Raw genomic sequence first — 23,884 nt, 5'->3', positions numbered from 1 at the left:
AATAATAACCAAAGGAAATCATCATAGACTAAGCAGCGGGAATGTCCAGTGTAGAACAACCAGTAGGTTCCCTTTGAAAGGTATTTGGGCTCACCATCAATCAGCCTTGATACCCAGTAGACCTTTGTGTTGTTGTCATATTTTAAGTCTTCTGCACTGATTTGTTTGGTATGCAGCCAGAAATAAACATCTGTCTTCTCTTATACTTTCAGAGCTGTAAAGTTATCGCCTGCTGTAACGGTAGATGCCCTTTATTAACAGAAAATTGCTTTTTTGTACATGTTTCGATGATAGGCAATGACTCTGAATTAGGACGAGATAAGAAAACACATTTCTAAATAGAAGTCACCTCACTTTTATCGTGCAAAAATCACTTCAGTATTAACTTAAAACTAAAATCTGCAGTTTAAACAATAACAAAGCAGTGAACCCGCGTCTGTGTTAGTAAAAAGCTGAGGAATGGGCTTGGAGACATGTAACCACTCTCAAATTCATAGACAGAGCTATGGATACTAAGACTGACCATCCATGATATCAAAATTATAGTTTTAACCATGTTTCAAGGCTATACTATATACAGAGTGTTTGTTAATATTTACATGCTTTACAAACGCTGGAGTAAAACAAGGTTATATTTTGGGTTCTGATGGGACACTACAGTTGAACTAAGCTCATGAGGCATGTATCAGTTATACTCTTCAAGAATCAATGGGTATTACTATTTGAGCGCTTTCGTAACGGAGTAACTATTCGATTCAAGGCCAATGTAAAAGGATGCAGTGGACTAAATGGCTGTAGCAGATCCCTAGCTAATAGGTTCATTTCATGAGGGTTCCATTCTCTTTCACAGTGCATGGAAACATCCTTCAATACCACCATCATGGCCTTGGCAAATATATTAGTATCCAGTTCATTAATCATCCACTAACATTTAGTTTGCCTAGCTGAGCATTCAGTCCAATTCAATAGAATCAACAATCCCTTACAACAGCTCTAACAAAAACTTCAACATAAGCCAATTACTCCTCGTTTAAGTTACCATTATGTTGGGGAGGCATGTAAAAGTTTTATAATTGTTCACCACTCTCATTCTATGCTTCTATGCCATTCTGTATGTCTGACAAGGTCGATAATCTCTTTGGCAACTTCTCTAAGCCTTTGACAACGGTTTTAATACTATTGTGTTCTCCTCGGGTTATATACTAACTGACAAAATAAAGGAAACACTTCCGTAAATGAGGCATATGAAGTATACTGAACAAAAACATAAATGCAACATGCAACAATTTCTAACAATTTACTTAGTTACAGTTCATATAAGGAAATCACTGCCCAGTCATGTGAACTCCTAATCTATGGACCCACTGTGGAGCCAGGCCCACCCAATCAGAATGAGTTTTTCCCTACTAAAGGGCTTTATTACAGATAGAAATACTCCTCAGTTTTGTGTAACAAAACTGCACATTTTAAAGTGGCATTTTATTGTATTTTTTTTGCTCATGAAACATGGAACTAACACTTTACATGTTGCGTTTATATTTTTGTTCAGTGTATATTGAAAGCCGGTGCTTCCACACAGGTATGGTTGTTGAGTTAATTAAGCGATTAACATCCCCTCATGCTTAGGGTCATGTATAAAAATGCCCAGTTGGCCATTATTTTTGCTACCATGGCTAGAAGAAGTGATCTCAGTGAGTTTGAAAGAGGGGTATCCATGGAGCATAGACGGTTTAAAGTGTGTGTGTGTGTGTTTTAAAAATGTTTATCCCAGCCCCCATCCCCACAGGAGGCCTCTTACCAGACCCATCATTGTTTGGGTTTGGGTTACAGTTTAGGTTTGGGTTTGGGTTACAGTTAGGTAGGTGTGTGTGTGTGTCTCAGTCACCAGATCTCAACCCAATTGAACACTTCTGGGAGATTCTGGAGCAGTGCCTGAGACAGCATTTTTTAACAAAACGCCAAATGATGGAATTACTCATGGAAGAATGGTGTTGCATCCCTCCAACAGAGTTCTAGACATGGCGCAGTGAAGCTGTTCTGGCTCGTGGTGGCCCAGCACCCTATTAAGACAATTTATGTTGATATTTCCTTTATTTTGGCAGTTACCTCTGTGATGTATTGTGATGATGTCAGCTGCTGGGTGACATCATATTTGAACCAAGGGGCCAGGGTTCCGGTCTACAGTAGAAGAACAGTTTTGACTGCTCCTGCAGTTTCGAATCGATACTGCAATTTAACTGACGCTGGCCCAGAAAGACAATTTCCATTGACAGCCACATAGAAAAGTCAGATTAGAATATTCCTAAAAAGACACATTAGTCATCACCTTTGTGTAAATTTTTTGAGATGTTGAATTATTCAAATAATTGTTGCTGAGGGCGATTTCCCCCCCCCCCCCCCCATCACTCACAGCCGTAGATATTAACGTTTTATATTCATCCAATGTCTGCCATGTTTGTGGTTGACGTGATGACATCATCGCTGCTCGCGCTGCTCCCTGTGCGCACTGAGTGCTAGCGCGCATGTGATGTTGGTCCGTATAAACTGGACGCAACCTGGATATAGACGGTGAGCATGAGTAGATTACCTTGAAAACAACGGTCGGAAATCTTGGATGCAGTCTCCAGTTTGTATTATACCTCAGTGATTTGAACGGCACTGTTTGACTGACTATGCAAGCTACAGGAGACAAACACTTTTAGCACTGTGAAGCTGTAGATGTGAATCTACAACATTAAAAAGTGAGATTCAATCTATCCACATTCTAAAGCTGATTATCTGCATCTGAGAAAAGAGATTTAAGTTAATAATCACCTGTCTGAACTTTGACTCAATACTTACATCTAGCTAAGAATTTAAACTGCAATAGATACAACAAACTATGGAAAAAAGAAAATTGAAAGGATTTTTCAACAGCCTGCAAGTCTTTAACCACGATAAGAATATAAACACCCTCATGCCATCAGAAACCACAAAGCTGAAATGTTGTCCCCAACCCTCCGGTCCTAAGCAATTAGATATAACAGCAAAGCAATCGATACAAAAAAATATTCTGCCGGGTCACTTACCTTCCTGCACTGCTTGAAATGGGTTGTTAGCCTCGATAGATTTTACAGAGTGGGTGATTTTTTCACTTTGTAGAATGTCGTCGTTGAGACTTAGGTCAGAAATGGCAAGTTGGAAAATTTCGTCATCCCTTCCAGCGTTTTCCTCAAATATGGCACCTGTTGGAGCAAAATAAATCAATATAGGCTCACTTATTTGGTGGGAAAATAAACTGTGAACTGTGCCCATGGTTTTTTCATTCACCAACAGGTTTACTTGATCCAGCATAGTATCTATCCATTTTTAAATGATGATGCAGTTTACACTGAACTACCTTATCGATTGCTCTTTATGGTATATGCGCAATTTGGATGCGGATGCCTAAATCAATAGTATTAAGGCTACGTATTTACTGTAGGCAGAGTGGCTAACCTTGTCAAAGGTTCTTGATAGCCACTCTAGCACAGGCGGGATTACAAATGTTCATAAACGCGTGCAAAACAAATCACTTTCCAGACATGGATCTTTGGTTGGGTCTTTTTCCTATTTATTAGCAGCAAAGATAAACCATAGAACAGTGGAGTGCGGCAGAGTCACAAGCTTTGGCTGTATAGTAGCCTACAAATGTGGAAACTGTCAATGGGATTTATTTCACATATGGACCTGTGAGTAGGCATGGCAAACCCGTTTTGTGATTTCTGCTATATAATCAAAATAAATCAATCACAGCACGTTTTTGTACTCATTCAGCAGTTTTTACCTGATTAAGTACAATACCATTGGAAATTAAGATTGAAAGTTTAATTTATATTCCTAAAACTGCAGTTGAACATGATTCTGTCACTGCTTCTTGTAAACATTTTGATAAATAGCCCAACGTCAAAATATAGTTTTAAAGTGTCCAAATCAATAACCAATATGCAGAAACAGTTCAGGATGTATTGAAAACCTAAACATAAAATGTACTATCTACAGTACACATGCATGTGCAACAATTGTAATCATATTGCTTGTATTTGTACAAGGGGCATATGCACTGTTTTTACATCACTGGTTAGAGGACAACCTGCAGAACACAGTCAGCTACGTTTTAGAATGTTGCATTTTGATACAGGGGTCACCAAAACAGAAAGAGAGACGCAACACTGTTTTGTCAATCACTCCTATCGATTATCGCTTTGAAATCAATTAAGCGAGAGGGGGGAGATAAGGTGCACATCCTGTTAAAACTAACACATCTCAAAAAACACACGGAATCTGGGAATAATGTGTACATCACTGTTTAGAGGAAAATTTGTAGAAGACAGCTAGCTACATTTTGAAGTGTTGCATTTTGTTTCAAGTGGGTCGCCAACACGATAAGTGTAATGCAACACTTTTACATTTATATTTTGGAATGTCAGATGATGATTCCGGGAGACTGCCATCACAAACCACTTTTTATGTTAGTTAACTTCAATGAATCTTGACACAGCAGGGCCGGACTACTACCCCCTTCCCCCAAAAACGTTTTTTGTGTTGCCAGTTTTAAAGCTAATTTCGTGCAATTCTACACATTTTTCCATAATATGATATCTGGGGTCTAACCCCCCTCCTGCCCTGAGGCACGTTCCCTGCGGTAATCCAGCCCTGCGAGCAGTGACAAATGTTGGTTGCTATTTAAGTGATAGTTTGACTTTCAAATATGTGACCCCCAAAAATGTTCATGCCATTTGAGAGTTAGAAAATTAACCCAGCCCGTGACAAAATCAACAGTACAAAACCAAAGATATTGATCTGTTTAAATCAATTGATCTTACGTCATAGTGATGACTATAAACTTTTATACTGATATCGCCAATCTGAGGTAAATATTGTGTGCAATTCCACTCAATTTTATGGGGTGGAAATGCAAGCTTGTGTACTGTAAGGTAGTAATACAAACTGTCCACATTAGGGAAATTAGCGCAACATAAAATAATGCTATATTGCAAAATAATTCAACATGTCAATTTAAGATGATGGTATATGTTGCCCACTCAAAAACTATTTAAACAATTACATATGTTAGTGCCTTTAAAAAGTATTCATACCCTTGACTATTTCACATTTTGTTGTGATACAGCCTGAATTCAAAATGTATTAAATATATGTTTTTCTCACCAGTCTATACACAATACCCCATAATGACAAAGTGAAAACATGTTTTTAGTAATTTTTGCACATTTATTGAAGATGAAATGCAGAAATATCTTATTTACATAAGTATTCACACCCCTGAGTCAATCCATGTTAGAATCGCCTTTGGCAGTGATTACAGCTGTGAGTCTCTTTCTGGGTAAGTCTCTAAGAGCTTTGCACACCTGGATTGTAGAATATTTATTCGTTTTACATTTCTTCAAGCTCTGTCAAGTTGGTTGTTGATCATTGATAGACAGCCATTTCCAAGTTTTGTCATATATTTTCAAGCAGAAATAAGTCAAAACTGTAACTAGACCACTCAGGAACATTCAATGTCTTCTTGGTAAGCAACTCCAGTGTATATTTGTCCTTGTGTTTTAAGTTATTGTCCTGCTGAATGGTGAATTTGTCTCCCAGTGTCTGTTGGAAAACAGACTGAACCAGGATTTCCTATAAGATTTTGCCTGTGATTTTCCTGTTTCTTATCCTTAAAAAAACTCCATAGTCCCTGCCGATGACAAGCATACCCATAACATGATGCAGCCACCACAATGCTTGAAAATATGAAGAGTGGTACACAGTGATGTGTTGTGTTGGATTTGCCCCAAACATAACACATTGTATTTAGGACATTAAGTACATTTCTTTGCCACAATTTTTGCTGTTTTATTTTAGTGCCCTTATTGCAAACATAATGCATGTTTTGGAATGCATCTTATTCTGTAAAGGCTTCTTTATTTTCACTCATTTGAGTTAGTATTGTGGAGTAACTACGATGTTGTTGATCCATCCCTGAGCATTTTCCTTCCTCTCCAGCAACTAAGTTAGGAAAGAAGCCTGTATCTTTGTAGTGACTGGGTGTATTGATACACCATCCAAAGTGTAATTAATAACTTCACCATGCTCAATGCTGCTTTTAAAAAAATATATTTACAATACATGTAGTTGCCCTTCTCTGTGAGGCATTGGTAAACCTGCCTGGTCTTTGTGGTTTGATCTGTATTTGATATTCACTGCTCGACTGAGGGACCTTACAATTATATGTATGTGTGGGATACAGAGATGAGGTAGTCTTAAAAAAATCATGTTAAACATTATTGCACACGGTGCAACTTATTATGTGACTTGTTAACTTCTTATGGCTGCAGGGACAGTATTGAGTAGCTTGGATGAAAGGTGCACAGAGGTGCCCATAGTAAACTGCCTGCTCCTCAGTCCCAGTTGATAATATATGCATATTATTCGTATTGGATAGAAAACACTCTGAAGTTTCTAAAACTGTTTGAATGATGTCTGTGAGTATAACAGAACTCCTATGGCAGGCAAAAACCTGAGAAGAAATCCAAACAGGAAGTGGGAATTCTGAGGTTGGTCGATTTTCAACCAAGACCCTATTGAATACACAGTTGCACTTCCTACGGCTTCCACTAGATGTCAACTGTCTGTAGAATCTTGTCTGATGCCTCTACTGTGAAGTGGGGCCGAAGGAGACAGGAATTAGTCAGGTCTATCATGACCTGACCATGCTTTGACCATGCACGTTCACATGAGAGGGAGCTCTGTTCCATCGCACATCTGAAGTCAATGTAAATCTCCGGTTGGAACGTTACTGAAGATTTATGTTAAAAACATTCTAAAAATTGATTCAATACATCCTTTGACATGTTTCTACTGACTGTTACGGAACTTTTTGACATTTTGTCTGCTTTTAGTGAACGCGCTTCCTGACGTTGGATTTGTTTACCAAACACGCTAACAAAAATAGCTATTTGGACATAAATGATGGACATTACCGAACAAAACAAACATTTCTTGTGGAAGTGGCAGGCCTGGGAGTGCATTCCGACAAAGATCAGCAAAGGTAAGTGAAGATTTATAATGCTTTTTATGAGTTTTGTTGACTGCACAATTTGGCGGGTAACTGTATGGCTTCCTTTTGTGGCTGAACGCTGTTCTCAGATTATTGAATATTGTGCTTTTGCCGTAAAGCTTTTGAAATCTGACACAGCGGTTGCATTAAGAACAAGTGTATCTTTAATTCTATGTTGTCACGTTCTGACCATAGTTCTTGTGTGTTTTGCTTGTTTTAGTGTTGGTCAGGACGTGAGCTGGGTGGGCATTCTATGTTGTGTGTCTAGTTTGTCTGTTTCTATGTTTGGCCTAATATGGTTCCCAATCAGAGGCAGGTGTTTTGTGTTGTCTCTGATTGGGAATCATATTTAGGTGGCTTGTTTTGTGTTGGGGATTGTGGGTGGTTGTTTCCTGTCTTTGTGTGTCTCTGCACCAGCTAGGACTGTATCGGTTTGCCACATTTTATTATTTTGTATTTGTAAGTGTTCACAGTTTTGTAATTAAACATGTTGAGCACTGGCTACGCTGCGTGTTGGTCCGATCCTTGCTACACCTTCTCTTCTCGTGAAGAGGAGGAAGGCTGCCGTTACAGAACCACCCACCAAACTCGGACCAAGCAGCGTAGTAAGGGGCAGCAGTGACAGCAGCAGCGAGTTCAGGAATGGACATAGGAGGATGAGCTGGACGGTAAAGGACCCTGGGCAGAGCCAGAGGAATGTCGCCGCCCCAAAGCAGAGCTGGAGGCAGCAAAAGCAGAGAGGCGGCATTATGAGGCGCTAGCAAGGCAGAGCGGCTGGAAGCCCGAGAGGCTCCCCCAAAGATTTCTTGGGGGGGGATAAAGGGGAGTGTAGCTGGGTCAAGTAGGAGACTTGAGCCAACTCCCCCTGCTTACCGTAAGGAGCCAAGGATGGAACCAGAGCCGGTGAGGGCGGTATTGGAGGTGAGCATAGTAGAGACTGTGAAGGATCTAATGGGGAAATTGGAGGAGAGAGAAATGAGGGATTTGCTGGTTTGGTGCATGAGGCACGACATCCGCCCGACAGAGCGTGTCGGGGATTTGATGTCACCTGAGTCAGCTCTCCATACTCGTCCTGAGGTGCGGGCTAGCCGTCTGGTGAAGACTGTGCCAGCCTCACGCATCAGGCCTCCTGTGCGCCTCCCTAGCCCTGCACGTCCTGTGCCAGCTCAGCGCACCAGCTCTCCTGTGGCAGCCCCATGCAGCAGCTCTCCTGTGCCAGCCCCATGCACCAGCTCTCCGGTGCCGGCGCCACGTACCAGGCCTCCAGTTCCAGTTCCAGCACCCCGCACTCGCCTTGAGGTGCGTTCCCTCAGCCCAGTACCACCAGTGCCTACACCACGCACCAGGCTTCCTGTGCGTCTCCAGAACTCTGTTCCTCCTCCACGCACTCTCCCTGTGGTGCGTGTCTCCAGCCCGGTACCACCAGTTCCGGCACCACGCACCAAGCTTACTGTGCGTATCCAGAGCCCTGTACGCACTGTTCCTTCTCCCCGCACTCGCCCTAAGGTGCGTGCCCTCAGCCCGGTACCACCAGTGCCGGTACCACGCACCAGGTGTATAGTGCGCCTCGAGAGTCCAGTGTGCCCTGTTCCTGCTCCCCGCACTAGCCTTGAGGTGCGTGTCTACAAACCGGTACCACCAGTTCCGGCACCACGCACCAGGCCTACTGTGCGCCTCAGCAGGTCAGAGTCGGCCGTCTGCCCAGCGCCATCTGAGCTGCCTGTCTGCCCAGCGCCATCTGAGCTGCCTGCCTGCTCAGCGCCATCTGAGCTGCCTGCCTGCCCAGCGCCATCTGAGCCGCCCGTCTGCCCAGCGCCGTCTGAGCTGCCTGTCTGCCCAGCACCATCTGAGCTGCCTGCCTGCTCAGCGCCATCTGAGCTGCCTGCCTGCCCAGCGCCATCTGAGCTGCCTGCCTGCCCAGCGCCATCTGAGCTGCCTGCCTGCCCAGCGCCATCTGAGCTGCCTGCCTGCCCAGCGCCATCTGAGCTGCCTGCCTGCCCAGTGCCATCTGAGCTGCCTGCCTGCCCAGCTCCATCTGAGCTGCCTGCCTGCCCAGCGCCATCTGAGCCGTCCGTCTGTCCCGAGCCATTGGAGCCGTCCGTCAGTCAGGAGCCGCCGGAGCCGCCCGCCAGTCAGGAGCCGCCAGAGCCGCCCGCCAGTCAGGAGCTGCCAGAGCCGCCCGCCAGTCAGGAGCTGCCAGAGCCGCCCGCCAGTCAGGAGCTGCCAGAGCCGCCAGCCAGTCAGGAGCTGCCAGAGCCGCCAGCCAGTCAGGAGCTGCCAGAGCCGCCAGCCAGTCAGGAGCTGCCAGAGCCGCCAGCCAGTCAGGAGCTGCCAGAGCCGCCAGCCAGTCAGGAGCTGCCAGAGCCGCCAGCCAGTCAGGAGCTGCCAGAGCCGCCCGCCAGTCATGAGCCGCCCGCCAGTCATGAGCCGCCCGCCAGTCATGAGCTGCCCTCCAGTCATGAGCCGCCCTCCAGTCATGAGCCGCCCTCCAGTCATGAGCCGCCCCCCAGTCATGAGCCGCCCCCCAGTCATGAGCCGCCCCCCAGTCATGAGCCGCCATCCAGTCATGAGCCGCCCTCCAGTCATGAGCCGCCCTCCAGTCATGAGCCGCCCTCCAGTCATGAGCCGCCCTCCAGTCATGAGCTGCCATTCAGTCCGGAGCTGCCATTCAGTCCGGAGCTGCCATTCGTTCGGAGCTACCTCTCTGTCCTGAGCTACCTCTCTGTCCTAAGCTACCTCTCGGTTCGGAGCTGTCTCCTCAGTCTGATGGGGCCCTTTGTGAGGTTTCCTAGGCCAAGGTCGGCGGCGAGGGTCGCCACTCAAAGGACGCTAAGGAGGGGGACAAAGACAATGGTGGAATGGTGTCCTCGTCCAGCGCCGGAGCCGCCACCGCGGACAGATGCCCACCCAGACACTCCCCTAGAGTTTTAGGGGGTGCGTTCGGTGTCCGCACCTCAGGAGGGGGGTACTGTCACGTTCTGACCATAGTTCTTGTGTGTTTTGCTTGTTTTAGTGTTGGTCAGGACGTGAGCTGGGTGGGCATTCTATGTTGTGTGTCTAGTTTGTCTGTTTCTATGTTTGGCCTAATATGGTTCCCAATCAGAGGCAGGTGTTTTGTGTTGTCTCTGATTGGGAATCATATTTAGGTGGCTTGTTTTGTGTTGGGGATTGTGGGTGGTTGTTTCCTGTCTTTGTGTTTCTCTGCACCAGCTAGGACTGTATCGGTTTGCCACATTTTATTATTTTGTTATTAGTAAGTGTTCACAGTTTTGTAATTAAACATGTTGAGCACTGGCTACGCTGCGTGTTGGTCCGATCCTTGCTACACCTTCTCCTCTCGTGAAGAGGAGGAAGGCTGCTGTTACATATGTAAAACGTGTATCTTTCATCAAAGTTTATGATGAGTATTTGTTATTTGATGTGGCTCCCTGCAATTTCTCCGGATATTTTGGAGGCATTTCTGAACATGGCGCCAATGTAAACTGAGGTTTTTGGATATAAATATGAACTTTATCGAACAAAACATATATGTATTGTGTAACATGAAGTCCTATGAGTGTCATCTGACGAAGATCATCAAAGGTTAGTGATTCATTTTATCTCTATTTCTTCTTTTTGTGACTCCTGTCTTTGGCTGGAAAAATGACTGTTTGTCTGTGATTTTGCGGTGACCTAACATAATCGTTTGTGGTGCTTTCGCTGTAAAGCCTATTTGAAATCGGACACTTTGGTGGGATTAACAACAAGATTACCTTTAAAATGGTATGAGATACATGTATGTTTGAGGAATTTTAATTATGAGATTTCTGTTGTTTGAATTTGGCGCCCTGCACTTTCACTTTCACTGGCTGTTGTCATATCATCCCGTTAAAGCCATTTACTGCGTGAGTGTAGCTTCGTTTAAGTTCCCTAGCACTATCTTTGAGAGAGCAAGAGAGAGAGCGAGAGAGAGAAAGAGACAGACAGACAGAGACAATTGCACTTGCACGGACACAGACACACACACTCACACATTAATCAATGCGAGATAACCCAATAGCCACATATACAGACATCCCCACTTGAGATCAACCACAGATATTCCCAGAAACCAAATGTTGCATAATACAATAAAAAGTGGGATAATTAATTGTATTATCTGGGTCATCCGAGTTATCAGGGTTATTAGGGTCTATTAATATTAAAACCACACCGCAATTTCCCTGGAGAATGACCCAGAGGAGAGAGAGAGAACACCTGCTGCTCCTATTTGGTAAGCAGTGCAATGTGAAATAATACATTATATGTAGGCCTATATGCCGTATGATAAGTACAAAGTAAAGGACACATATAGGGTATGCAGCTGTAGCTTAATATTATAAAAATGTGTAATAAACTTGTGTTTCGTCTTGTTCTTGAAAGGTGGTGCAACTACGCAACAGCATTATGATCAGTGTTGAGAATATGCCTATTTGTTGAGAATATGCATATCCATTACTCTTGTAAAGAAATAGACTACCATATATTTGCACCCGTGTGTGTGTTTGAGTGAGCGAGCGAGAGAGAGGGGGCTATGGAAGGTGTGGGATTTATCGTCGAGGTCGGGCATATCAATTCCATTTCAAACCAGGTTTTTAAAATAATTGAACTAGTGGTAGTAAAGGCTATACTTGTTTAGTATTTATGCATGTATTTTGTGGAGATCGGGCATCAATGTCAATCCCTCAATCTCTCTTTAACATTCTGTATCATCATGAGTTTATTCTGTCTCCACAATACAATGACAACTCATGCTTTTTAGGTGCTGGAAAACTGGCAGATCAAACATCAAGCATATGTTGGCAGAAAAGCTCCCTCGAGGTTTAGGCTGCACAATCCAATTTAATTACAGTATTGCATCTTTCACAATGAAAACCTATTGACAACCCATCTGTAATGCTATTGATATTGCGATCACGTTCCATTAAAAGTTAAGGCTTGTGGTCTGATTTAGGAGGGGGAGGGCATAACAATCCGTGAACCGCTCAAGTGACATTGATTCCTCAAAAGCTGATGGAGGAAAAGGCACTGCTACTGGTGAAAATAAATGCCATGTCTTTGCTAAATGATTGATATTTAAGAAATCGATCCACTCCATTCACTTGTTAGCTAGACTTTCTCTGATAGCCTAAAAAAATGACGTCGGCGAATGTTTACATTTCCTACACCAAGATGGAAATAGGGTTATGTTCAGGAGACTATACCTTAAGTTAACATTGACTGCATCCAAACTTTCAGTATACACTTGACGCAGTCAAAATAGATTATTTATTCCGCTAAACATCCCTGAGGCTGCCCTTCACGCGTTACAGTTACGTGCTTCGCATGCATTTGTCTCTGCTACACAGTGATGGTTCTAGATGTTTCTGCAGCACGTCTCACTAAAACCCGCGCATAGCTGTCCAGGGTCCTTACCAATATGAATGATGGAGTCCGCTCCGGCAGAATTGCATTGCAATATCCAGAGGGAAAGGCAGATCAACAGCAACTCCATTTCTGGCTTTTAGCGAAGCAGCTCATCCAAGCTTCCTCGGCTGTTCGACAATCCAATGGGTCACCACAAACAATGTCCAAAAACGATACAAATCACAACTGTCATTCAGAAGCCTCAAAATGAAGGAAACACTAAATAAAAACTATATTTATAACAAGGGAAATAACTGTTTTAAACGGAAAGTGAGGGGGAAATAAGGGAAGAAAGGTTGGGAAACCCGTGGTTGTATTCAAAGACAGCTACTGAGCCCGGCGTTCCGTCTCTCGCTCTCGCCTTCTCCAGCGCTCACTGTGTCTAAAAGCATGGCAAGCTGCAAAAATGCGGAGGGACACCCCCCTGTAATCACAGAGAGAGAGAAAGAGAGAGAGAGACACTCACATACACACACTGAATCGTGAAATCGCTTGTTCGCCCGACCCACGTGACTGCAGAGACTTCACTTATCCGTGCTGTCCGGAGAAGCCGGGTAAAATGGAATTTGTTCTAGCCGGAGAGAGACGCGGGCAGAGCGCAGTGTTTTTAGAGTAGCCTACCTTGAGGCTGATAGACAACTATGCAGTGTATACTTGGATGAAGGCTACTAAATAATTGCAAACACTGAATATAGTCTTATTGCGGTAGGCCTACATGATATACATTGGTAGTCTGATCGAAAACTAGATTAGGCTATATGGTTCTGCCCCTGCTTGCCAAAATGCATTATGATTTACAAGTTATCATTTGATATATAGGCTAATGTCAAGAAACTAAAAAAGCAGAGCAACGGGGTGAGAGAAGACGCGGGCGCAGATGTTGAGCCGAAGAAGGGGATCTAGCCATAAGGTGATCACCGGTGAAAAGTGATGGATGATGGACATTTGACAGAACTTAACATTTTTCAGCGCAGAAGTTCTGGTCATAGGAAACAGCCAGCGAGAAAGCCTAATTGACTTGGCAACAGTGGGATTTGGCCAGAAGCGAAGATTGAGGAACTACAGACATATGCAAATGAAGGCTGATTGATTGATTGATTGATCGATTATGCCTTTACGTGTTACTTGACTGACTGATTGATTAGTCTCTTCACAAAACGCTGAACAAACGAATTAATGGGACACTCCTGTGGCGATAACTAGTATGGTAATTGTTGAATGCCTATATGCTAATAACTGAGGATGAATCAATGTCATGTCATATTGAGCCGAATCCAATTTTATGCAGGTTTACAATTCCATAGATTTAAAGAGGATGGGTATAAATTAGGCATTTCATTTGTTATTTTACCCGCTTACAAGAAGGGAACAGGTGCTGAGAAGAGGTTTCAAGTGCAAGATGAAGATGCATGATAGGCATAATCTTACAATTAAAGGATATTTCTTGTGACTGAGCATAAACGGAAATATCTTGTAATTGTTTGGTTAGATCTACCAGGTCACGTCGCCTTTCAGAACCACGAAAGTGAACAGAGCCTTTGGAATACGCTACAGGACCGCTTGACTTGACTGAAGGAGCAATCACCTGTAGATCGCAGACAACGAAGGAATGCATGCATTCAAATACTTTTTCATTGAAATTGTTATTTAAATAATTGATTGAGTTGTCTAACAAATTAATTCGGTTGTATATTTTTGTCGAATTTCATAACTTCAATAGGACACATCATTTGGTCTAACATGCGTAGCTTACATTAGACTGAAACATTAACCAAGCTCGCCCAGCTGTAGGCTACAAATATAGGATCTTAATTTGATCACTCTTTTGTTGCTGAGAGTTTTCCTGCTTTGCAGGAATTACATAAATGTTTTTGATTTACATAAATTCAATGAAAACACATGGTAGTGTTAACGTATTCCACTTTTCATGTAGCCTCATTTTGACCAGCTAATAGCCTAACCACAGATAAAGCAATATTATGGACTTAACAATAAACTCCTGTTGCTGCAAGATTATTTTCCTGCAACAATACAGGTCAAATTAAGATCATACATCTGTATATTCACCTCAATCATTCCACCACCTCTACGACTATCATATATGTATGCTACGTCACCCATCTAACTCCCACCCTGTCCATTTGGAACACATACATCCATGCGCCAATGCCCTAAAGTTCCGTTCAAATTACAGCTGACATACCGTCCCTAGTGGCCATCTCTATGCACTACGACTGTACCAGCATATTCCAAACTCACCCTCTCTCATAGGTGCGCTGAGGCGCATCATAAAACAACAAGTCTCAGAATCTTTGTATTATTTTTCAGACGCATTCTTTCATTCAAAGTGTGTTATTATGTAACAGAGGAGTGGGGAAATAAATGAGGTTAGGTGATGTAAATTTACTGAAGATTGCTGCATAAAGCTTTACTGAGAATTTGTAAGTCGCTCTGGATAAGAGCGTCTGCTAAATGACTTAAATATAAATGTAAATGTAAATAACTGGTTCTGTCAACCTCTATGGATTAAATGAGCCCACCATCATTTAGTGAATGACCTGTACTAGGATGCTAAATTATTTATAAAGTTGTCAAACTAAGATATACACAAATACTCATAATCGTGTTGAGAGATTTACATAGGACCTGTTTCCCAGACCCAGAGTATGCCAATTGCTGGACAATGAAGAACTTTCAATAAAGAAACTGAGCATGCTTTATGGTTCAGGAGTAGGACCAGCCCATTAAATCCTAGACTTAGGCATGCATGTGTGCTATGTCCAATAACTTCATAAAGTTTTGTCTTTCCATTATCTAATTCACACTAATACTTGAATGGATGAGAGTGTTTTTGATCAAGTATAGAAACTATCAGATCAGGGGTGAACTGAAAGGGAGTATAGGAGTGTTTTATGACATTCATCGCATGGCTGACTAATTTGCTGCTCCCACCCATGTAACCATCATTTTTTTAGAGCTGGTCCATATACCATGTCTGAGAGGCACTGGAATCATCAAAGAAATCCTTCTGGGGAAGCCTACAGTAGCTTAATTCCACACCCCCGCTATGCATTTTACCCATGTAACATGTAAGAGACATCCAATTTAGACGTACAACATAATACATAATACAAATCTGACTCCAATGACCCTTACCTGTCTGCATGTACTGTAGATGGCATGGGAATGTAATTTCAGTAGATCAAAAGAGTTAGTGGGTTATCATATATTCTGTTTGTTAAGCTACTTCATATGCAAGTAGAAATATAAGAAAAAGGCATAGTCGTTAAAGATGATTACTGTGAGCCTGGGGGCACTTAGCATGTAACAGAAGGGTAGGGCCATACATGCCGCCTCTTGAGGACTCAAGGACTGATTCTATTTCAAGTAGTTAATGTATGTATAGGCTTTTGAAACATAAATCCATATAAACCAATTTGTATCCAAGTGATTATTTTTGTGGTCTGTTCATAGTGTTCGTTTTGAGTCCAAATGTAACCCATTGAGATACAGTAACAGTCAAAAGTTTGGACACCTACCCATTCAAGGGTTTTTCTTTATTTTTTACTATTTTCTACATTGTAGAATAATAGTGAAGACATCAAAACTATGAAATAACACATAAGGAATCATGTAGCAACCAGCAAAGTGTTAAACAAATCAAAATACATTTTATATTTGAGATTCTTCAAAGTAGCCACCCTTTGCCTTGACGACAGCTTTGCAGACTCTTGGCATTCTCTCAACCAGCTTCATGAGGTAGTCACCTGGAATGTATTTCAATTAACAGGTGTGGCTTGTTAAAAGTACATTTGTGGAATTTCTTTCCTTCTTAACGCGTTTGAGCCAATCAGTTGTGACAATGTAGGGTTGGTAGACAGAAAATTGCACTATTTGGTAAAAGACCAAGTCCATATTATGTCAAGAACAGCTCAAATAAGCAATGACAAATTACAGTCCATCATTACTTTAAAACATGACGGTCAGTCAACCCGGAACATTTCAAGAACTTTGAAAGTTTCTTCAAATGCAGTCGAAAAAACCATCAAGCGCTATGATGAAACAGGCTCTCATGAGGACCGCCACAGGAAAGGAAGACCCAGAGTTACCTCTGCTGCAGAGGATGAGTTCATTAGAGTTACCAGCCTCAGAAATTGCAGCCCAAATAAATGCTTCACAGAGTTCAAGTAACAGACACATCTCAACATCAACTGTTCAGAAGGGACTGCGTGAATCAGACCTTCATGGTCGAATTGCTGCAAATAAACCACTACTAAATAACACCAATAAGAAGAAGAGACTTGCTTGGGCCAAGAAACATGAGTAATACGCCATTCCATCTGGTTTGCGCTTAGTGGGACTATCATTTGTTTTTCAACAGGACAATGACCCAACATACCTCCAAGAAGAAGAGTGATGGATAGCTGCGTCAGATGACCTGGCCTCCACAATCACCCAACCTCAACCCAATTGAGATGGTTTTGGATGAGTTGGACTGCAAAGTGAAGGAAAAGCAGCCAACAAGTGCTCAGCATATGTGGGAACTCCTTCAATACTGTTGGAAAAGCTTTCCAGGTGAAGCTGGTTGAGAGAATTCCAAGAGTGTGCAAAGCTGTCATCAATGCAAAGGGTGGCAACTTTCACGTATATATAACCTAAAATATATTTTGATTTGTTTAACACTTTTTTGGTTACTACATGATTCCATATGTGTTATTTTTATAGTTTTGATGTCCTCACTATTATTCTACAATGTAGAAAATAGTACAAATAAATAAAAACCCTTGGATGTGTAGGTGTGTCCAAACTTTTGACTGGTACTGTACATTCGACAAATCGGGTTCTATCTGCATTTATGTCAAAATTTAGTTATTGACATAGGCTTGTTCTGTTCAATGTTCTCTACCGATATACCTCAATTCATGTTGCTAAGTTCAAAATAATACATCATACAAATAGCTTACACCATTCAAACCAATGAGAGTTTGGAACTTTAAAGCCAGCTTTCTCAGAATCATCTTTTTGCAGATAGAACCTTATAGTTCCAAACTCTCAAAATCTCCAAAGTTCTAGCGTCTCACCCGAAAACCACAGTGTTGAGTTCTACTCACTTCCACTGATTAAGTGCACCTCCAAGGTTGTCAACATTTAACACATCAAAAGTGCTCTGAACAGGCCTCCGAAGCGTTGCCATGAGGGCGAGCGCTGGCTTTGAGTGATGACAGTGGCATTTCATTGTCACACAAGCCGGAGTCATTAAAGTTAACAGTTCGAGCAATGAACTGAGAAGTAGGATGGAAACGTTTTTTGGAGGTGTGCGAAAAGTTGATTTAGATGAAGAGATGCTGTCACATTAGTCCACCGAAGCGCAGCAGTTAGAGCAAATAAAACCTGCCATTAAAATGAATTAGCCATGCATGGTCAACAACGACCGCTACCATGCACCATTTTTCACAGCCACTGTCCATCATCCAACTGTATTTCTAAATGAGCTTAAACACTGTGTGCCCAAAGTCGGCGCAGAAAGCTTAAATAAGCATTTCATTACACTTATAACATCAAGATTTAACATGCAGAAATCATTTTCTTTTGACAAAGGTAATCGACTCTCAAACCCCTGTTCAATCCCCAGTCATTTACTCATAGCTTGGGGTACTGCAGTGAAGAAGGTTGGCTGTGAATTGACTGTTGTTTACAGTGTAATCTAATGTCCCCATAGGAGAACCCTTTAAAGAACCCTTTTTGGTTGCAGGTAAAACCCTTTTGGTTCCAGGTGGAAAGGGTTCTACATAGAACCTAAACGGGTTCTACCTGGAACCAAAAAGAGTTCTCCTGTCACGCCCTGACCTTAGATATCTCTGTTTTTCTATATATTTTGGTTAGGTCAGGTTGTGACTAGGGTGGGTATGCTAGTTTTTGTATGTCTAGGGTTTTTGTATGTCTAGGGTTTTTGTATGTCTAGGGTTTTTTGTATGTCTATGTTGGCCTGATATGGTTCCCAATCAGAGACAACTGTTTATCGTTGTCTCTGATTGGGGATCATATTTAGGTAGCTATTTTCCTCATTTGTGTTGTGGGATCTTGTTTTTGTATAGTTGCCTTGTGCACTGCAATACTGCACGTTTTAAAGAATGTGGAACTCTACGTACGCTGCGCCTTGGTCCGATCCTTTCAACGAACGTGACATGTCCTATGCAGACAGTCAAAGAACCCTTTTGGAACCCATTTTTTTAAGAGTGTACATCTCTGACAAACAGTTTCTTCAGAAAGTAACAATTTATTTAGAGTTGACTCTTTCAGATGTCAAGTACATTGAGGTCAAACATAACAATACAAAATGCTAAATTGGTAAATAAAACTTGTTTCCAGAGTATGTCAATAAGTACTCAACTCATTTGTTATGGCAAGCCTAAATAAGTTCAGAAGTAAACATTTTCTTAAGTCACATAATAAGTTGCATAGATTCACTCTGTGTACAATAATAGTGTTTAACATAATTTTTGAATGACTACCTCATCTCTGTACCCAACACATACAATTATATGTAAGGTCCCCCAGTCAAGCATTGAATTTCAAACACAGATTCAATCACAAAGACCAGGGAGGTTTTCCAATGCCTCACAAAGAAGGGCACCTATTGGTAGATGGGTAAAATAAAACAAAGCAGACACTGAATATCCTTTTGAGCATGGTGAAGTTATTAATTACACTTTGGACGGTGTAATAATAATACACCCAGTCACTACAAAGATTCCGAACTCAGTTGCCGGAGAGGAAGGAAACTGCTCAGGGATTTCACCATGAGGCCAATGGTGACTTTAAAACAGTTAGAGTTTAATGGCTGTGATAGGAGAAAACTGAGGATGGATCATCAACATTGTAGTTACTTCACAATACTAACCTAATTGACAAAGGGAAACGAAGGAAGTCTGTACAGAAAATTAACTTTGTCAGGAATGGGGAAAATCCAACATAACACATCACTGAGTACCACCCTTCATGTTTTCAAGCATGGTGATGGCTGCATCATGTTATGGGTATGTGTCACGATCGTCTTGCGGTGAGAGATTGGACCAAGGCGCAGCGTGTGAAACATACATCTTCTTTTATTTAGAAGAGAGAAAACACGAAACGAACACTATACACAAACTAACAAACTGACGACCGTGAAGCTATATAGACAAATAGTGCTGACACAAACACTACACATAGACAATTACCCACAAACGCATGATGCCTATGGCTGCCTTAAATATGGCTCCCAATCAGAGACAAATGAAAGACATCTGTGTCTGATTGAGAACCACTCAGGCAACCATAGACATACCTAGAAACATTCACTCAACACAAACCCATACACTAAACCCAACACCCCCTTTACCATATAACCACCCAAAACGAGACAAAACACAAACATTCCCCATGTCACACCCTGACCTAACTAAAATAATAAAGAAAACAAAGAATACTAAGGCCAGGGCGTGACAGTACCCCCCCAAAAGGTGCGGACTCTGGCTGCAAAACCTGACACAGAAAGGGAGGGTCCGGGGTGGGCCTTAATATGGCGGCGGCTCGGGTGCGGGACGTGGCCCCCACTCCACCATTGTCAATATCCGCTTCGGTGCCTCTGGTAGATCCTGGCTGACTGGCGGATTCAGCAGATCCTGGTTGACTGGCGGCTCTGGCTGCTCATGGCTGGCGGTAGGCTCTGGCTGCTCATGGCTGGCGGGCCACTCTGGCTGCTCATGGCTGGCGGGCCACTCTGGCTGCTCATGGCTGGCGGGCCACTCTGGCTGCTCATGGCTGGCGGGCCACTCTGGCTGCTCATGGCTGGCGGGCCACTCTGGCTGCTCATGGCTGGCGGGCCACTCTGGCTGCTCATGGCTGGCGGGCCACTCTGGCTGCTCATGGCTGGCGGGCGACTCTGGCTGCTCATGGCTGGCGGACTGCTCTGGCTGATCCTGTCTGGCGGACGGCTCTGGCTGATCCTGTCTGGCGGACGGCTCTGGCTGATCCTGTCTGGCGGACGGCTCTGGCTGATCCTGTCTGGCGGACGGCTCTGGCTGATCCTGTCTGGCGGACGGCTCTGGCTGATCCTGTCTGGCGGACGGCTCAGACGGTCCTTGGCAGACTGGCAGCTCAGACGGTCCTTGGCAGACTGGCAGCTCAGACGGTGCTTGGCAGACGGGCAGCTCTGACGGTGCTTGGCAGACGGGCAGCTCTGACGGTGCTTGGCAGACGGGCAGCTCTGACGGTGCTTGGCAGACGGGCAGCTCTGACGGTGCTTGGCAGACGGGCAGCTCTGGCCGGCTGAGGCACACTGTATGCCTGGTGCGTGGTGCCGGAACTGGAGGTACCGGGCTGGGGACACGCATCTCAGGGCTAGTGCGGGGAGCAGCAACAGGACACACAGGACTCTGGGGACACACAGGAGGCTTGGTGCGTGGTGCTGGTGGTACTGGGCTGGAGACACGCACCATAGGGCTAGTGCGTGGAGGAGGAACAGGGCTCTGGAGACGCACAGGAAGCCTGATGCGTGGTGTAGGCACTGGTGGTACTGGGCTGGGGCGGGGAGGTGGCGCCGGAAATACCGGACCGTGTAGGCGTACTGGCTCCCTTGAGCACTGAGCCTGCCCAACCTTACCTGGTTGTATGCTCCCTGTCGCCCGACCAGTGCGGGGAGGTGGAATAACCCGCTTCATGACATCCGGCTCAATCCTCAATCTAGCCCTGCCAGTGCGGGGAGGTGGAATAACCCGCACCGGGCTATGAACACGTACAGGAGACACCATGCGCTCTACTGCGTAACACGGTGTCTGCCCGTACTCTCGCTCTCCACGGTAAGTACAGGGAGTAGGCGCAGGTCTCCTACCTGACTTCGCCACACTCCCTTTTAGCCCCCCTTCAAAAAAATGTTGGGGCTGACTCACAGGCTTCCTACCGCGTCTTCGTGCTGCCTCCATTCGCCGGTATCCCTCCTCGCACTGCGCCAGAGAATCCCAGGCGGGCTCCGGCACTCGCCCTGGGTCGATCGCCCACCTGTCGATCTCCTCCCACGTAGTGTAGCCCAGATACTGCTCCCATTGCCATAAATCCTGTGTGTATCGCTCCTGTTGCCGCTTGACACGCTGCTTGGTCCCGCGTAGGTGGGTAATTCTGTCACGATCGTCTTGCGGTGAGAGATTGGACCAAGGCGCAGCGTGTGAAACATACATCTTCTTTTATTTAGAAGAGAGAAAACACGAAACGAACACTATACACAAACTAACAAAATAACAAACTGACGACCGTGAAGCTATATAGACAAATAGTGCTGACACAAACACTACACATAGACAATTACCCACAAACGCATGATGCCTATGGCTGCCTTATATATGGCTCCCAATCAGAGACAAATGAAAGACATCTGTGTCTGATTGAGAACCACTCAGGCAACCATAGACATACCTAGAAACATTCACTCAACCATGGACATACCTAGAAACATTCACTCAACACAAACCCATACACTAAACCCAACACCCCCTTTACCATATAACCACCCAAAACGAGACAAAACACAAACATTCCCCATGTCACACCCTGACCTAACTAAAATAATAAAGAAAACAAAGAATACTAAGGCCAGGGCGTGACAGTATGCTTGTCATCGGCAAGGACTAGGGAGTTTTTTTTACGATAAAAATAAACAGAATAGAGCTAAGCACAGGCAAAATCCTAGAGGAAAATCTGGTTCAGTCAGCTTTCTAACAGACACTGGGATACAAATTCACCTTTCAGCAGGACAATAACCTACAACACAAGGCCAAATATACACTGGAGTTGCTTACCAAGATGACATTGAATGTTTTTGTGGCCTATTTACAGTTTTGACTTAACAGAGATTGAAGAACTTTAAAAATAATAATGTGCAAATATTGTACCATGCAGGTGTGCAAAGCTCTTACAGACTTACCCAGAAAGATTCACAGCTGTAATCGCTGCCAAAGGGAATTTTAACATATATTGACAACATGTATTTCATTGTAAATAAATGTGCAAAACTATCTAAAAACATATTTTCACTTGGTCATTATGGGGTGTTGTGTGGAGATGGGTGATGCATTTTTTTATTTGATCCATTTTGAATTCAGGCTGTAACACAACAAAATGTGAAATAAGTCAAGTGGCATCAACACTTTCTGAAGGCACTGTATGTTTTTGTCTACTGATATCATGAGGATGAATACACACTGAGAACTGTGCCCCGGCTAGATGACAGTATTATCAAGAGTGGACAGCAGAGTTACGAGTCTCTGAACCTGTATGTTCTCGCTAGAACATTATGTCTCAACAAAATTAAATCAGATCATTGACTGATTAGGCTAAGTGAGTTTGTCTCAGTCTGAGTGTTTTCAGGTCAGGTAGGAATACCCAGTACATAATATAACAGCCCACCTACAGTAGTAAAGGTGAGCAAGCTTTTCATTTCCAGGACTGAGCCTGGGGTAACATTATAGTTTGATGTTGTTTTGGAATAATAACACAAACTCCACTGCATCTCAAATAAATACCAATTATTCATCAAATATATCCATTGTATTTATTGTTCAGCATTATAGTCCCTTAACTAGGTAACATACAGTGTTGTCTGAAATTATTGATACCCTTGATAAAGATGAGCAATAATAATAAAATCAATAATTTCAAATACAGAGCTATATTCTATTCCCCCAAAATTAGGGATATTATATTATTTTATACTAATCCAATTGCTCAGAGAAATACATTTTGTTTAACAAGTAATACTTTTTTTCTCAAAATGGTAGGGGTCAAAATTATTGACACCTTTAAAGATTTTTTTTACTAAAGTAGTCAAAAGTTAAGGATTTAGTCCCATATTCCTAGCACGCAATGACTACATCAAGCTTGTGACTACAAACTTGTTGGACACGTTTGCAGTTCGTTTTGGTTGTGCTTCAGATTATTTGGTGCCCAATATAAATGAATGGTAAATAATGTATTGTGCTACCATGATTACTAATCATCCTGAATGAATCGTGAATAATGTTGATCAAGAAAGTTATAGAGGTTCAAAGATCATACCCCGAAGACATATTTAACTTCCCTGTTATTGCTAAGGGTGAGAGGTTAGCATATCTTGGGGGTAATTTCAGACCCCACTGTATATATACAGATTTGTTAAAAATGTAACTAATTGAAAATTTATGTTTGAAAATAATCTCTCCTTAAAGGTAGAGCCAGCGATGCGCGAAGTAAACAGCAATATCGGGTCGATTTCCACAACTAAAAGCATTGATGTGCAAGGCTAAACTTCTCAGCTGTTTCCAGTCCCACATCTATCACGTTGTAGCTATTGTAACACACCCGTACACATGGTAT

General features: G+C 43.2%; 1 protein-coding gene across 2 annotated transcripts in view; it reads right to left on the bottom strand.

The window, feature by feature from the left end:
- LOC139562290 (glutamate receptor ionotropic, delta-1-like) overlaps positions 1–12,924 on the bottom strand; it is a 365,031-nt gene extending 352,107 nt beyond the window's left edge. The window contains exons 1-2 of one of the 2 annotated variants that reach the window (XM_071379865.1): positions 12,509–12,924; positions 3,069–3,224 (exon numbers count right to left, since the gene is read on the bottom strand). In XM_071379865.1, the coding sequence (XP_071235966.1) occupies positions 3,069–3,224; positions 12,509–12,587 (235 nt within the window). In that variant the 5' untranslated portion in view covers positions 12,588–12,924. The remainder of the gene's footprint in view (positions 1–3,068; positions 3,225–12,508) is intronic. The other variant, XM_071379866.1, reaches the window with a different exon arrangement.
- Between the last annotated feature and the right edge of the window lie 10,960 nt (positions 12,925–23,884).

Source organism: Salvelinus alpinus, chromosome 32 (assembly GCF_045679555.1).
Source record: "Salvelinus alpinus chromosome 32, SLU_Salpinus.1, whole genome shotgun sequence".
NCBI classification, from domain to species: Eukaryota; Metazoa; Chordata; class Actinopteri; order Salmoniformes; family Salmonidae; genus Salvelinus; species Salvelinus alpinus.
This window is presented reverse-complemented; position numbering and strand designations above follow the sequence as displayed.